At 48.1% G+C, this 13,722-nt stretch overlaps 1 protein-coding gene and 1 long non-coding RNA gene across 7 annotated transcripts in view; one reads left to right on the top strand and one right to left on the bottom strand.

The window, feature by feature from the left end:
* The window catches only part of LOC146010075 (uncharacterized), a 51,732-nt gene that overhangs the window by 3,434 nt on the left and 34,576 nt on the right, over positions 1-13,722 (bottom strand). For 4 of the 6 annotated variants that reach the window (XM_083150957.1, XM_083150956.1, XM_083150960.1 and 1 more), the window contains 9 exons: positions 13,479-13,583; positions 12,453-12,557; positions 11,711-11,824; positions 10,833-10,919; positions 10,585-10,677; positions 10,056-10,175; positions 9,503-9,571; positions 8,011-8,079; positions 7,054-7,108 (listed from right to left, as the gene is read on the bottom strand). In XM_083150957.1, coding sequence (XP_083007083.1) covers positions 7,054-7,108; positions 8,011-8,079; positions 9,503-9,571; positions 10,056-10,175; positions 10,585-10,677; positions 10,833-10,919; positions 11,711-11,824; positions 12,453-12,557; positions 13,479-13,583 — 817 coding nt within the window. The remainder of the gene's footprint in view (positions 1-7,053; positions 7,109-8,010; positions 8,080-9,502; positions 9,572-10,055; positions 10,176-10,584; positions 10,678-10,832; positions 10,920-11,710; positions 11,825-12,452; positions 12,558-13,478; positions 13,584-13,722) is intronic. The other 2 variants (XM_083150958.1, XM_083150959.1) reach the window with 2 other exon arrangements.
* LOC146010124 (uncharacterized) overlaps positions 1-13,722 on the top strand; it is a 76,942-nt gene that overhangs the window by 54,001 nt on the left and 9,219 nt on the right. The gene's annotated exons all lie outside the window — the stretch shown is intronic.

Below are 13,722 nucleotides of genomic sequence, written 5' to 3'. Positions count from 1 at the left end.
GGGTTTCACCAATTGTGGTACAACTGGGCAGTGAAAATGAAAAATTAAATTTTTTACACAAAAATGCAGTTCTGGCTCAAAATTTTTCATTTTCAGAAGGTATGAAGGAGAAAAAGCACCCCAAAATCTGTGCCCCAATTTCTCCCGAGTACGGCAATGCCTCACATGTGACCAAAAAATACCATTTGGGTGCATGGCAGGACTCAGAAAGGAAGGAGTGATTTTTGGATTTTGCAGCTCAGATTCTGGTGGAATGTTGGTGGGTGCTATGTTGCATTAGCAAGACCCCCCAAGCACCAATACAGTGGAACCCCCCCACAAGTGACCCCATTTTGCAAACTACACCCCTCAGGGAATTCATCTAGGGGTATAGTGTACATTTCAAACCCCCAGGGGTTTCACCAATTTTGATACAACTGGGCTGTGCAAATGCAAAATTACATTTTTTACACAAAAATGCAGTTCTGGCTCAAAATTTTTCATTTTCACAAGGAATGAAGGAGACAAAGCACCCCAAAATCTGTGCCCCAATTTCTCCCGAGTACGGCAATGCCTCATGTGTGACCAAAAAGTGTCAGGACTCAGAAGGGAAGGAGTGATATTTGGATTTTGCAGCACAAATTCTGGTGGAATGTTGGTGGGTGCTATGTCGCATTAGCAAGACCCCCAAAGCACCAATACAGTGGAACCGCCCCACAAGTGACCCCATTTTGCAAACTACACCCCTCAGGGAATTCATCTAGGGGTATAGTGTACATTTCAAACCCCCAGGGGTTTCACCAATTTTGATACAACTGGGCAGTGAAAATGAAAAATTACATTTTTTACACAAAAATGCAGTTCTGGCTCAAAATTTTTCATTTTCAGAAGGTATGAAGGAGAAAAAGCACCCCAAAATCTGTGCCCCAATTTCTCCAGAGTACGGCAATGCCTCACATGTGACCAAAAAATACCAGTTGGGTGCATGACAGGACTCAGAAGGGAAGGAGTGATTTTTGGATTTTGCGGCTCAGATTCTGGTGGAATGAATGGTGGGTGCTATGTGGCATTAGCAAGACCCCCGAAGCACGGTGAAATGATGAACCTAATAATCCATAGATGTGTGGTATATTTTAAAACACTCCTTTATACATAGGCCGGGTTTGTCGGGGCAAGTGTCACACTGGAAAATAGTTTGCTTTCTTATTCCCTTTTTATAGCAAACTTTGCACCTTTTTTGTGTCCTGCTCTTTTTTCCAGTGGAGGGGATTTCATCAGGAAAATGCTGCCCTGGTACAATACGGGGGCCAGTACTAGAAGTACTGGGGCCCTCTGCCTGCTGGTTCCCAAATACTAGGCCCTTTATGACTTCCTCTTGAAAGTGCATAAATGTCCCCCTCTGGCCGGTAGAACGGAATAGCACGTAAGCGTTATACAGTGCCATCTGGATGATATACACGGCCAGCTTCTTGTACCAGATTTTTGTTTTCCGCAGGGCACTGTACGGCTTCAGTACCTCATCTGAAAGATCCACTCCGCCCATGTACCTATTGTAATCCAGGATACAATTAGGTTTGGAGGTGTGGGTACTGGTACCTCGTACAGGGACGGAGGTGGTACTGTCTCCGTGAATTGTTGTCAGTATAAGGACATCCCTCTTGTCCTTATATTTGACCAACAACATATTTTCGGTGCATATTCCCCTGCTTTCACCCCTTCTCATTACTTGGGCAATGTGCGTTTTTGGGAGGCCTCTTTGGTTCTTGCGCACAGTACCGCAAGCTGCTGTACCTCTTGAACCAAGGGCCTTAAACAGGGGGATGCTGGTGTAAAAGTTATCCACATAGAGGTGATAACCTTTATCCAGGAAGGGGTGCACTAAATCCCAGACAATTTTTCCACTAACACCTACGAGGGAGGGGGGGCATTCTGGCGGTTCAATTCTTGAATCCTTCCCTTCATATACCCTAAACCTGTGGGTGTACCCTGAGGTGCTTTCACACAGCTTATACATTTTTATGCCATACCTTGCCCTCTTACTGGGAAGGTACTGGCGGAATTTAACCCTTCCTTTAAAATGTATAAGGGACTCGTCTATGCAAATGAATTTATCTGGGATGTACATCTCTTCAAATTTGGCACTGAAATGATCAATGACCGGCCTGACTTTGAATAGCCGGTCAAAGGTGGGATCATCTCTGGGTGGGCACTGTGCATTATCGTTGTAATGCTAAAATTTAAGGATCGTCTCAAATCGAGCCCGGGGCATGGCCATACGGTAAAATGGGGTGCTGTACAGAACATCTGTACTCCAATATTGCCTAATTTCTGGCTTTTTTACTATGCCCATATGAAACACCAGACCCCAAAACGTCATCATCTCTACTGCATCTACAGGGGTCCACCTAGCAAATGATGACGTGGGGTTTTGAGCAATAAACTGCTGGGCATATAAATTAGTTTGGTCCACAATTAAATTTATAAAATCATCAGAGAAAAATAATTTGAAAAAGTCAATTTCTCTGAGACCTGTGGAATCAAATTGGATTCCTGGCATGGCCAAAAACTCAGAAACCTGGGGCTCAAAATTGTCTGGTGGTGGGGTCCATACGAGATCAATTATTGGGGGGGGGGGTCTCAGCTGCTCTACGGGGGCGTCTTTGAGGGGGTCCCTCATCACTAGAGGAGGAAGAGGAGCTTAAGACGAAGCCTTCAAATTCCCCGCTTGCATCACTGGCTGTGTCAGAGTCAGAGGCAAGCATGGCATATGCCTCCTCCGCTGAATACATTCTTCTGGATGACTGGGATGACATTTGGGATGACATTTGGGATGACATTTGGGATGCCATTTTTATTTTTGTGTTACTGGTAGTGAAATGTTTCAACACGTGTACAGTGTAGGGGGGGGGGTACAAACTTTATTTCAACCCGGGGGGTATGTAGTGTGTAGTGTGTATGTAGTGCAGAAAAAAATACTTTATACAAAAAAAAAAAATTGAAGGGGTTAAAAAAAATAAAAAATTGAAGAGGTTAAAAAAAAAAAAAAAAAAAGGTCCTGCGCCAAAAATTGAGCACAGATGTTGGTCAGTTACGTCCGTCACTGAACAGCGCTCAAAGGCAACAGGAATTTGATAAAAAAAAAAAAAAAAAGATCAACCCTGTGCCGAAAAAGCTGATCAGTGATGTACGTCACTGATCAGCGCACAGTGGCCACAGGACACCCACAAAATCACAGTGTGTGTAAAAAAAAAAATTAAAAAAAGACCCCACAGCAGCCTCAAAAAAAAAAAAGGTGATCAGTGATGCAACACTGATTACCAGTGAGGGGCAGCAGGTGCACAACCTTTGGTGCAACTGACAGTGCAACTGGCAGCAACTGGCAGGTATATATATAAAAAAAAAAAAACCTCTGCACCCCCAAAAAGTTGCTGATCACCTCAGATATAGTGATCAGCACAAAAGGCGGGGGCAGCAGACACAAAATTTAGCACTCTCTATCACTCTCTGTCACTATCTCTCTCTATCTCTCTATCTCTCACTATCTATCACTCTATGACACTGCAGCAGCAGCACTGACAGTTATATATATGAAAAATAACCCCTGCACCCCCAAAAAGTTGCTGGGGGTGCACAAAATGGGGGCAGCAGACACAAAATATAGTAGTCTCTATCACTCTCTGTCACTATCTCTCTCTATCTCTCACTATCTATCACTCTATAACACTGCAGCAGCAGCACTGACAGGTATATATATATATAAAAAAAAACCCTGCGCCCCCAAAAAGTTGCTGATCAGTTAATTTATACTGATCAGCACAAAAGGGGGGGCAGCAGTCAGTTATATAAAAAATATATAGCACAATCTGTCACTATCTCTCTATCTCTCTCTATCTCTCTCTCTCTATCTCTCTATCTATAACTATATCACACTGCAGCAGCACAAAATATAGCACTCTCTGACACTATCTCTCTCTATCTCTCTCTATCTATCTCTCTCTATCTAATGCTGCTTTCCCACTGCCTACACGGGTAATGACCCGTTTTTTTTAAACGGGTCTTTAAACGGGTAAGAGCCAAAAGACTCTTTCCCACTGCAGCTTTTAAACGGTAAATTACCGTTTAAAAGCTGTTTTTGTCACATTCCCACTTACCCGTTTAAAAACCCGTTTAAGCAGTGTAAAGATAGGGGGGGAGGGAGAATTTAAAAAAAAAAACGGCGTGGGGTCCCCCCCACTGCCGTAACCAGCACCAGGCTGAAAGAGCCGGGGCTGGTAATAAAAAATCAGGAAACCCGACAAATAGGGGTTCCCTGATTTTTTACAATCAGCCCCAGGCTCCAGGTCCGGGGCTGGTTCCCAAAATACGGGGGACAAAATGACTAGGGGTCCCCCGTATTTTAAGAACCAGCCCCAGACCAAACAAGCCAGCAGGGTAATGTCACAGCCGGGGGACACTTATGATATAAGTTCCCGCGGCCAAAGCATTAACCCTACCGACCAGTCAGCCTGGCCAGGGGCCCTGGGGGAGTGGGGACCCCCCCAATAAAGGGGTCCCCCCCCTCCAGGACTTACCTGACCAGGCTGAAGCCTGGTGCTGTCCTCGATGCCCCTGGGCGGTGGGCATCGAGCTGATGGTATGGTGTAAAAAATAGAATAAAAACCATTGTCTTTTACTGGTGAACTATGAGTCCCAGCAAGCCTCCCCCGCAAGCTGGGACTTGGAGAACCACAAGTCCCAGCCTGCGGGGCATTAAAGGGCCCGCTGGGTCTTGTAGTGCCACAGTAAAAGAAAGAGTTAAATAAACACACTGACACACGTGAAAAATAAAAGTTTAATACATACATAACACATACATACTGATACTTACCTATCTTGAGCCCGTAGGTAGCCCTGGTCCTGATGTCCTGGTCCGTGTCGGCGTCTGTATCCATGTCGGCATCCCTGTCGGCGACGGCGTCGGCGGTCCGGAGTCCGAAGAAATCCATTTGGGAAGCTGTGGAAGGAAACCATACTCACCTGTCCCAGCGCGACGTAGTCCAGGTAAGGGTCTTGGCAAAAAAACAAACCGACACCCGAATCCAAGCGGACACGACGGAGAACGCACGGTGTTTACATCGTGCGGCTCCGCCTCCCGAATGCCGCTATTGGCCGCCTTGCGGCCTAGCGGCCAATCAGGAGCCGCTAGGCCGCAAGGCGGCCAATAGCGGCATTCGGGAGGCGGAGCCGCACGATGTAAACAAACACACGTGCGTCTCCGTCAGTCCGGTCTGGTTTCGGGTGTCGGTTTGTTTTTTTTGCAAAGACCTTACCTGGACTACGTCGCTCTGGGACAGGTGAGTATGGTTTCCTTCCACAGCTTCCCAAATGGATTTCTTCGGACTCCGGACCGCCGACGCCGTCGCCGACAGGGATGCCGACATGGATACAGACGCCGACACGGACCAGGACATCAGGACCAGGGCTACCTACGGGCTCAAGATAGGTAAGTATCAGTATGTATGTGTTATGTATGTATTAAACTTTTATTTTTCACGTGTGTCAGTGTGTTTATTTAACTCTTTCTTTTACTGTGGCACTACAAGACCCAGCGGGCCCTTTAATGCCCCGCAGGCTGGGACTTGTGGTTCTCCAAGTCCCAGCTTGCGGGGGAGGCTTGCTGGGACTCATAGTTCACCAGTAAAAGACAATGGTTTTTATTCTATTTTTTACACCATACCATCAGCTCGATGCCCACCGCCCAGGGGCATCGAGGACAGCACCAGGCTTCAGCCTGGTCAGGTAAGTCCTGGAGGGGGGGGACCCCTTTATTGGGGGGGTCCCCACTCCCCCAGGGCCCCTGGTCAGGCTGACTGGTCGGTAGGGAGAATGTTTTGGCCGCGGGACCTTATATTATAAGTGTCCCCCGGCTGGGACATTACCCTGCTGGCTTGTTTGGTCTGGGGCTGGTTCTTAAAATACGGGGGACCCCTAGTCATTTTGTCCCCCGTATTTTGGGAACCAGCCCCGGACCTGGAGCCTGGGGCTGGTATTAAAAAAATCAGGGAACCCCTATTTGTCGGGTTTCCTGATTTTTTTAATACCAGCCCCGGCTCCTTCAGCCTGGTGCTGGTTACGGCAGTGGGGGGGGACCCCATGACGTTTTTTTTTTAACGTGTAAGGGCTACCCCTTTCCCACTGCCGAAAAAACGGCTCTTACACGTTAAAAACACTGCTTTTTACACGGGTAACAAAAACCGGTATTTGTTACCCGTGTAAAGCAACCTGGAGCTTTCCCACTGCAGCTCTAGCCGTTTAAAAAGGCTAAAAAAACGGCATTTACACGTGTAAAGCCTGCAGTGGGAAAGGGGCATAACGCTATTACACTGCAGCAGCACAAGTTCACAACACAGGAAGTCAGTAACAGGATCCAGGAAGCATCCAGCACACTACAAGCACACTACAAGCAGTAATGAAGCAGTGATCAGGTAAGTATTTTGCTCGGTTCAGGTCAGTATACTGCGGCAGCTAGGCACGGTGACCGCACTGCACGCAATTCCAGACCGGAATGGCGTCTGCAGTGCAGTCACCGTTAGTTTAAATCCCCCTCCTTGGCTGTGATTGGTCCGTCGGTCCGACGAACCAATCACGGCCTTTGGGGGCGGGCGGGGTGAGGTGGGGTGACACCAGTGTCACCCTTACACCCCGCGGTGATTGGTGCTGTACTTTACAGCACCAATCACCTCCGATCGCGTGTCACCGGCGAACGTTATTCGCCGGTGACACAGAAAACGCTGTAATTGGCTGTTCACACTGAACAGCCAATCACAGCGATCGCCGACGGGGGGGCGGCATCGCAGCCCCCCCTGGGCATGCAGGGACATGTCTGCTGTCAGGGACAGCAGACATGTTGAAACTGTCACCGGGTCTATAGACGCGGTGACAGTTACAAGCCATGACGTACATTTACGCCATGTGTCGGGAAGTACTTCCCGACCATGACGTAAATGTACGTCAAATGTCGGGAAGGGGTTAATAAATGACCATTTGCTGTATATTATCATAACTGTAGCGTGCTGTTTATAACGTGGTACTTACCAAACCTTTAATCTGCTCTCTCATTGCCGAGGCATCGGAAAGTGGGCCGTAAGAACTGCAAGAGGAGACAGAGAACCATTACATGTTGTGACCCTACACTAGATTTCTCTTTATTGTAACATGAGGCTAATTGTGTAATGGTGACCTAGATTAGGTGAGGTTGGAAACAGAAAATGTAGATATGCAGCAGAGTAACATTTTATTGTACAATAACCCCACAATATGAGTAATGCCCCATTGGGTTCATTTATAGAGTTACGAAAATGCTCCTCAGAAGCTTTGGTGAAGATGTTGCAGGCTTATGGTCCTGTACAGGAAACCATCTATGAGTCAGTGAGAAAGTCCCTTCAGTGCTGTCAGGAGCCATTACTCCTGGATCAGACTTCAGTTATTCCTTAATTTCCATTGTTCTCCTGACATCCTCTATCACTGGGGCGGCTTCATTTAAGTCAGTGGCCACCAAATTCTAAATACCCTCTAAACCCAACAGAAGCTCCAATCCAAGGGTAATAGTCACCCTAACAGTCCTTACCAAAGCCCAACCACGATCCCATCTAACATTCTAGTCTAAGATGAACCATTTAGGTAGATCGAGATCTAAACCCAACAAAGGGAGATCTAACTAGGAGAGATCTAACTCTAAACAATGTCTAACAAACCTCAGTCATCTTATTCTCAGGGCCTAACCGTATAACAAGCTCAGTATCTAATCAGTGCCGAAACTGAAACCAGCTCGTACACTGATCCAATTCTAACCATTATTCTCACCAAAAACCTCTTCTCAACAGCCCCTCACTCTGATCCATTTATTGCTATCGTTCTCTTAATGCATTGCACATCTGAAGAAGGAACAGGGTATTCCCAAAACTCAACTTTCCATATCATTATTTCGGTCTCTTCTTGGTTATAACCACTTTCTGCTCGACATCTAATATTTCTAATACTTTCAGTACTTACACCATAAGCTTTATATCAATGTAAACTAAATCGAAGGGCATGAGTTCCCGTTTGCGTCTGTATTGTGACCTAAAGGAAAAGTAATAAAACAAACAGTGTTAATGATTGATAAGACGTTACATTGGCACAGTGGCGTAAATAGATATGGTACTTATGTAGTATCTGGGCTGCCGATTTTGTGATTGTATGCCTTACCTTAAGGCATACAATCAGATGCGATGCGATGCGATTTTGCATAGGATTCAATGTTAAGAAGGTCCTGTTCATTTCCCCACTATCCAAGTGGGCATAGAGTTGATTTTATATAGCGTGGCGAGCGCAGCGAGCCACCGAGCCCGAAGCGTGGCGAGCGAAGCGAGCCCCGCGAGGGGACGCATATTTCTTAAAAAGTATTCTGTGTCCCCTCGCGGGGCTCGCTACGCTCGCCACGCTTCGGGCTCGGTGGCTCGCTACGCTCGCCACAGGTTTATATCCAACTCCATGCCCACTTGGATAGTGGGGAAAGGAAAAGGACCCCTTTTTCCCATTGAATTCTATGTTAAAATGGACTAAGACCATTTTAACATTGAATCCTATGGAAAAATCTTGACCATCGCATCGCATACGATTTGGTCGCATGCGATGCGATGCGATGCGATTTCTAAATCGGACGCCCAGATACTACATAAGTACCATAGATATTTGTAGGCTCCATAGAAAAATTCTGTAAGGGGCCCTATGTTCCACCTAGAGGCGGAACTACCATTGGTGCAGCAGGTGCAGTACACCGGGCCCCTGAGGTCTAGGAGGCTCAATGCTGCCCCTGTCACCCACTGTTTTTACCTGTCACACCAAGGGCGTAACTACCATAGCTGCAAGGGGTGCAGCTGCTATGGGGCCCAGAGCTGAAGGGGGCCCATCCTTACTGTCTACATACATTTATCACCCTCGATTGCTAAATAGGGGCCTTTAAAAACTTTTGCTATGGGGCTTACAAATATCTAATTATGCCCCTGTGTCACACCCTGCCTCTCCCTGTAATCCTCTGCCTCTCCTTGTCACCCACTGCCATGTTATATATTGTGAACTTGGATTGGAGTGGAGGAGGGGGCCCACATTATATTTTTGCTCCTGGACCCACAACCCACAAGTTCCACTACTGGTTCCACCTAATGGTGAACAATGTATATAGCACATAATACTGTGAAAGGGAAGGTGGGCCCTCTCAGCCGGGGTTTTGATCAGCTGGAACACGGGCTGAAACCATGTTCCTTAACTCGGAATGGACCCTGGGTTTTCGCGTGAAAGGAGCCATACTGTAAGGGGAATATTTACTTAAATACTTAGACAGATGGTAGCTAGGCAGCGAATATACGCTACCTAGCAACCAGGTCTGAATCGGACCATTATTTCTGAACAGAGTTCACGGATCCCTACTTGTTTCTGGAGCGGAGAGGGGGTGACACTGCAAACTGGACTATAATCTTTTATATCCGTAATCCCCGGTACTCACTGTACGACATGGCCCGGGTTCATATACTGTGTACCGGGCGGGTTTGGATTCCTGTCATTATCTTCCGGCCTAGAGATACAGAAAAAAAACAGTAACATGATGTCGTTATCTTCCCTCCTTAGTGACAATCGGACCTAAAGGCCCCCATACACGAAGGATCGGGCCGAGAAATCGGGTGAAATCGTCCCAAATCGTATCCGGTCATGTTCATCGCTGGCACACACCTATAGTCTGCAGCGCGGGGAAGCGCCGGGCAGAAGAGGCACTCTACCCGCTTTGCATCCTCCGGGGAACAGACTGCAGTAGCAGGGCCGGGAGATTTCAAAACTCCCATTCAAATGAATGGGCGGCCCTTGATTGGCTCTCTCAGCCAATCAGGAGCCGCCCACTCATTTGAATGGGAGTTTTGGAATCTCCTGCCCGCCACTACCAGAACTCCCGTTCAAATCAATGGACGGCCCCTGATTGGCTGAGAGAGCTCTCTCAGCCAATCAGGTGCTGCCCATTAATTTGAACATTCAACTTCCCCACCTGTCCCAGTGCTAGTACTCACTGTAGAAAGAATAATGAGGTGTCATTGCTTATCTCCACGTGTGAATCCGATGGATTGTAGTCTGCCATGTTACCGGTGTCGTTGTCATTTCCTGTCTCCGTGACATTAGGACTGCCTGACCTAGAGATATAAAAAAAACACCATCATTATATATTTTTAATCCTGCCATTTTTTTTTACTCAACCGCGGCCATCTTGGTTCATCACTAGTACCCTCCACCTGCTCAAGGTGGCCCATTGAACACCCATTGGTCCCATGTCTGATACATAATCAGCTGGTGTATAATGTGAGCAGACAGGAGACCTCTTTTGTCTGTCTGGGCCCCGGTGACAATGCGATAAGGGACAAACATGGCCACTGAGAGGAGGCCCCTGCAGTTGGACCATGTATACCCCTGTAGCCCCCTCTATCTGCAGTCCCCACATTGACCACACCCCTTAGATTTGCGCCCAGAACTTGATGGCCCAACAGGCCTTTGCCAGAAGTGCGTCACTAGCCAGGCCCCCTATGTATAACCACCGGGACTCACTGTGCAGGAGCGGCGCTGGCCCCCAGTGTGTAGGTGTAATCCTCATTGCTGGTACTCTCATCTCCTGTATCTGTGTTGTCCAGGCCACCTGACCTACAGATATATAGTAACACAAATATTATATAGCTATAGTACTCCTTAGCATAAGTACCAGGGGGGGAAGGGGTGGGGCACAGGGGTAGGGCAGAACGGATCTCTTACACCCAGCATATGAGGCCCCCTATGTATAACCACCATCCGGGACTCACTGTGCAGGAGCGGCGCTGGGTCCCAGTGTGTAGGTGTAATCCTCATTGCTGGTGTCCTCATCTCCTGTATTGTCCAGACCGGCTATTCTAGAGATACACAGAAACATTACATAGATATAAAATACTTCCCCAACCTGTAGAGCCCCAGTCCTCCCCTCCAATGCATCTTCCTTGTGCCATCCCAACAGCTCTCCCGTTGCTCATACGACACCACTGGTCCTCTCTCCTGGTGCACAATCAGCTGGTACAGAAGCTCCACAATTGCAGCCCATGCATCTATATTATAGAGATGGCCATTGACCATCGATGATTTGAAATCATTGATGGTTGATGTCATCGATGGGAGAGAACCAGATGGTTTCCCTCCATGGATGGCACAGCAGAACCAATGTTTTTTTTTTTCTTTTTTCAAGGTGTCGGGACACTGAGCATAGCCCCGCCCCTGACAACCCTAAAGCCCCACCCACACGTGCTGATTGGCCCAGGGGACAGTCAGTCAAAGAAGATGGATGACCATCTATAGATGACCAGGCGGCACCAGTGTGAAAGATACAGGCTGATCGAGGTCAGAGCTGACGTCATAGTCCGCCCCTGAAAAGTCTTGGGCACGCCTGCATTTTCCCGGACACTCCCAGGAAATTACCTGGCGACACCCACAAAGGCCGGCTTCCTGTCAATCAACTTGCCAATGGCTAGCGATAAGAATAGATGCTTGTTTGTCGGCGGACGCATGCGCGCTACAATCCGTATGCATCTGTAGTCATTCGATAATCATCGGCCTTGCGTATTCGTCAGGCCTGATTCGGGCCTGTAGACCCTGAATTGGGCTGCCACGGCTTCAAGCACCTGGTCCTATAGGTAAAACCACCAGGACTCACTGTGAAGCAGCTGCTGTGGTGGCTGAGACTGTTCCCGCGTCCGCACCCAGTGCGTAGGTGTAATCCTCATCGCTGGGGGCGTTTCCTGCGTCTGTGTCATTCAGATCTTCTGCTCTAGAGATAAACGCAAACAACTATAAAGTTATAATAATTTAACCACATTCTGCAGACTGTACAGGGAATATCTGGCTGATTACGACAGACCCCTACAATCTATGGGCCCAATTCACAGATGGTTTTACGCACATTTATAATGCGTATCGATCAGAGCGGTGTTATGCCACTTTGGGGGTGGAGAAGTCCAGCCGGTGGCGTAACAACGGCGCTGCAGCCCAAGCAGTGGCTTGGGGGAGCAGGCACTGTGAGGGCAGATTCCAATGGGTCTGGCCAACCCTATGGAATCTGCTGAAAATGTCCTTCCAAAAATGGTTGCCGCCTTGGAGGAGACAGATCCCAGAGGTGCTACTGGGGCATGTAAACCCCTGGCAAGGAGCATGTAACCCCTCACAACGAGCATGAAACCATGAGCATTTAGGTAAATAATGCTAATAAATGGATGGGGGGGGGGATTTTTGGCAGATGGGTGCAAAATTTCTTGTTACACCACTGAGGCCAGTTATTAAAGATATGAGGGAGAAGGGGAAAGCACCAGGGCTCCTTCTGCAGCATGTCTAGTAATGGGTGAGGGTGTCCGGGCCTACCCCAGCAGTATACGGTTATGTGTATAATCTCCAGTACTCACTGTTGATCCGCGGTGCCATTGAGGATTATAATTGGGATCACAAATACGTCATAGTCATCAGTGTTTGTGTCGTTCCCTGACTCCGTGTCATTAAGATCATCCGGCCTGGGGATATATAATCACTATCATTATACAGTTATAACCCCCCCCCCAGCTCTGCAGTCTTATATCACCCCAACCATTGCCCATACAACGCCAGTTGCTCTCTCCTGACGCACTGTACCCAATTACATTATAGTAGCTGGCATACCTGGCGCTGCCCGGGTTGGTAGCATGCAACATTTGCTGCAACTAAAAGACTATGGAGGTGATCCTGGTTGACTCGCAGTAGTATGAGTGTGGCCGCGCCCCGATACTTTGTGGACTGTGCGAGTGCTATTATGCTCCTGTGCAGCCCCCCTGTGCGAATGGCTTCGGGGACTTGCATAGTTGCCAAGCCATAGGCAAGCATCAAGGCGGGACAGGGGGGCAGACGGCGGCAAGAATGGGGCCCATCCATGGGATCGCCATGAAAACGCTGGGCATTCCCATAGGTGCGCGGGAGGGCACATGTCTTTGCCAACCACCGGATGATTTCTCCTCTCTTCGTAGAGAAAAGTAATCCAGGACTTACTTTTATCTTGCCCGTTCTTGTGTGAAATCGGGGAGGCCGCTGACGCCATGTGACATCATCCACCCGGCGCCGAGCAGCACCCACTTGCGTTCGCAGGAGTACGCCGCGAAAGCCGCGGTGATTGTGAGTCTTGACAAAGGAGTTCTCTACGGCGAATGTGCTCGCGCATGAGCGACTATACGCATACCCAGACCCCCAGGATCGGTGATGGCACTGAATTCGGACCTATGCGTACCGATCTGAATCGGCACCAACCTACTAACCGACCAGCTCTTAACTGTTATTTTTCAAACCCAGCGTGTAACATGGCAGTTAGAAACTGATTGATCCTACTCGGCGGTGGACTTGCCCCTGGCAATGAGCATGTAGACCCCCAGCATTATACGGTTATGTGTATAATCTCCAGTACTCACCGTAGATCCGCGGTGCCATTGAGGATTATCATTGGGATCACACCCGCGTCATAGTCATCAGTGTTTGTGTCATTTTCTGACTCCGTGTCATTAAGATCATCCGACCTGGGGATATATAAACACTATCATTATATAACTATAATCCTCCACAACCCCAGCCAGGGCCGGATTAAGCCTTCGGGCACTTTAGACATTCTAGTTTTTCGAATGCCTGAGCAAAACACTTTTGATTTACTGCCTGCCC

This window comes from Crinia signifera, chromosome 6, assembly GCF_055691185.1.
Source record: "Crinia signifera chromosome 6, ASM5569118v1, whole genome shotgun sequence".
In the NCBI taxonomy this organism is placed as follows: domain Eukaryota; kingdom Metazoa; phylum Chordata; class Amphibia; order Anura; family Myobatrachidae; genus Crinia; species Crinia signifera.
The sequence above is the reverse complement of the archived record's forward strand: the minus strand, read 5'-3'. Positions and strand labels throughout refer to the sequence as shown.